Raw genomic sequence first — 2481 nt, forward strand, 5'->3', positions numbered from 1 at the left:
TCAGCAGTATCTCCTTGCCGGTAGTATCCCCCATCGCGACGTGCACGGTCGCCGTGTCCAAGGTCAGAGGGACGCCTATGCCGATCTCCAGATACTTGTAGCCGGTTCTGGTGAGGTTGTATCTGCAGCTGAGCAGCCGCATGCGCCGTACGTCGACGTTGGACATCGCGGCGACGTCTCCCCACCTAAGATATGAGATTCTGATTAGATATAAAAAGATATAAAAAAGATTGATAAAAAGGTCGTGGAGACTCATTGACGCAACTTACACGCGACGTCGTTTCTTCATGGAGCTCCCGTTCGCCTCCGAACTAGGAGCGGCGTTGTCCATCTGCTCTAGTGGTGCTTTGATTTGATACATCGCGCGGTGGACAGGACGTAGGTCTTCTTCTCTCAGATTAAGGACGCTTGACTGGCGTATTCCTAAGCAAGACGCTGATTATATACCCTTCTTTTCCCATGTAAAGGCGCGTGACGTAGATGGGAAAGCGTGTGTGACTAATCAAACGCGACGCTCGAACGAGCGAGTCGAGCGAGCAGATCCCACAATTTCCGTAGGATATCCTCCCTAGGACACATCACGCCGATCGCGTCGAGATCGAACTCCCCGGACCTCGTCACGGTCTCGGTGAACTCGTACGCGAAGAAGCGATCCCGATGAACGAAGTAGAGGTGTCCATCGGTATAGCGGTAGGCCGTGCGCACCGACGACGGTATACCCGGGAAAACGGTCTGCAGCGTGTGGTACCCGCGAGCCGTCATGTTACATTCGTTCATTTCCAGTACAGCGTAATCGTTGTATATGACGTAGGTGCGACCCGTGTGCGAGTTCAGCGCGGCGTTGATTACGGCGTTGGGCGGAAGCCCGAGATCCGTGATACGTCGTGGCCACGACGCGCGTAACTCGAGGGCGGGATAAGATACCATGTACACCCAGCCATCGGCGAACAACACCAGGTCCCCCTTGATCGTCTGATACGCCGCCGACAGGCGCGTGACGGTCTTTGGCAGGAACCTCACGTAATCCCTCAGGAAGAACGGTCTGTCGACGATCTTCCCACCCAGGCCGATCGACACGCGTACTGCCCTTGCGTGATGAACAAGCGCTTTCCTAGCACGAGCAGGGTGTCGATGTCGCGCTAGGTGCACGGATCGGGCGGTTCCGGCGATGCCGTCGTCGTAGTCGCAGGCGTCGTAGTCGTTTGTACGACCGTAGGCTCGGCAGGCACCACGGTCGACGGCTCGTCCTTCGCGGCGTCGTAGAGATTCCGCACGGCGAGAACGTCTTCCATACCGAGCACCACCGGCCAGTCCACGGCGGGTGAGTACGCGTACATGAGCGAGTTCTCGTCCGTGGTGTGCGATAGCCCCAACGAGTGACCGATCTCGTGAACGAGCGTTTGCAGCAGATGATGCGAATTCTGCGGATTGGGGGTCAGCGCGATGTGCTACGCCTCGCGGTGGTCTATGTGCACTTCCGACACGTCGTTCCGAGCCTCTGTGGGTAACGTCGCGTGAGCGAGCACCTTGCCCGGTCCATCGAGGTCATCGGGACAAACGGCGCCGCCGTACCTACGGTCCAGCATCGTGTGCCTACCCTCGCGGAACGCTATGATGATGTCAGGCTTGTTCGTGTCGCGCGAGAACGTCAGCGACGAGTTCGCGGCCCAGATAGCGAAGGCGGTCTCAGCTGTTCGCAGAGTAGTCCGATCCGCGAGTTAGAAGTTCCACGTGAGATTCAGCCTCGGTCACCGCAACGGCGCGACGCCGAGCCGATGACTCGGTGCGTCGCTCACCCCGCAGCGTGGTCTAGCCATATAACGAAGCGTCGCGTTGTTCAGTGTACCGTCGATCGCAAGGTGGTAGTACTCTTGAAACAGCGAAATCGCGTGACACAGCTCGTCGTTCGTTATCAGGGATCGATCCGCTGTGCTGTCGAGATAGCCGTAATGTCGAAGAAAATTTACGGCTCAGTCCCTGCTCTGGTACTCGTCGTACGCGGAAGCGAGCGGAAATGCGATAAGGAGGAACGCGACGACAGCGGAAAACGACATCGCGGCGATAAGACCCAGCGCGCGTACGCTTCGCGCGAGCATGGCGGTGCGACTGATGTCGCGCGGGGAGGCGATCGCGACGCGACGATCCGTCGCTCGCGAGGATGCTGCACTGAACCGATGACGCTCGGAGGACACCGGCGCGCGAGCGCGCCGATTTTGGCTACCCCTCGCACCCATGGGAGAAAATTCACAGGAAAATGCCTAAGAATACTAGTAAACCGCGCGTTTCCTGCAACACGCTCCATGCAATACACGACGAAGCGCATCATGCATCAGTGCAGAATATCGTTCGCGACAGAGTGCAACAAAAAAAACGATGGAGACATCGTGGACGCAGCTGGTGGAGTGTCACCGCATCGGTGATGTTCACCGATACGGCCGAAATGTTGACGAGACGTATACATCACGTAGCGCGCAACATGAC

General features: G+C 57.7%; 1 protein-coding gene across 1 annotated transcript; it reads right to left on the reverse strand.

Moving 5' to 3' along the window:
- Positions 1 to 498: 498 nt before the first annotated feature.
- Positions 499 to 1586, reverse strand: LOC105280905 (neutrophil collagenase). Its single transcript, XM_011341771.2, has 3 exons — positions 1476 to 1586; positions 1150 to 1421; positions 499 to 1087 (listed from the first exon to the last, which is right to left on the reverse strand). Exons 1-3 carry the CDS (start codon positions 1584 to 1586, stop codon positions 499 to 501), a joined length of 972 nt encoding a protein of 323 aa, XP_011340073.2.
- Positions 1587 to 2481: the final 895 nt, after the last annotated feature.

The sequence above is a fragment of the Ooceraea biroi genome, chromosome 6 (genome assembly GCF_003672135.1).
Source record: "Ooceraea biroi isolate clonal line C1 chromosome 6, Obir_v5.4, whole genome shotgun sequence".
Classification (NCBI taxonomy): domain Eukaryota; kingdom Metazoa; phylum Arthropoda; class Insecta; order Hymenoptera; family Formicidae; genus Ooceraea; species Ooceraea biroi.

What these genes read in the sequence shown, in the direction of transcription:
- LOC105280905 (XM_011341771.2), bottom strand. Translation starts at nt 1,586, where the DNA reads ATGCTGGACCGTAGGTACGGCGGCGCCGTTTGTCCCGATGACCTCGAT. An exon ending in CTCGGAACGACGTGTCGGAA is followed by an intron (nt 1,422 to 1,475) that starts GTGCACATAGAC and finishes CCCAATCCGCAG; the next exon opens with AATTCGCATCATCTGCTGCA. An exon ending in TCGCCGGAACCGCCCGATCC is followed by an intron (nt 1,088 to 1,149) that starts GTGCACCTAGCG and finishes TCATCACGCAAG; the next exon opens with GGCAGTACGCGTGTCGATCG.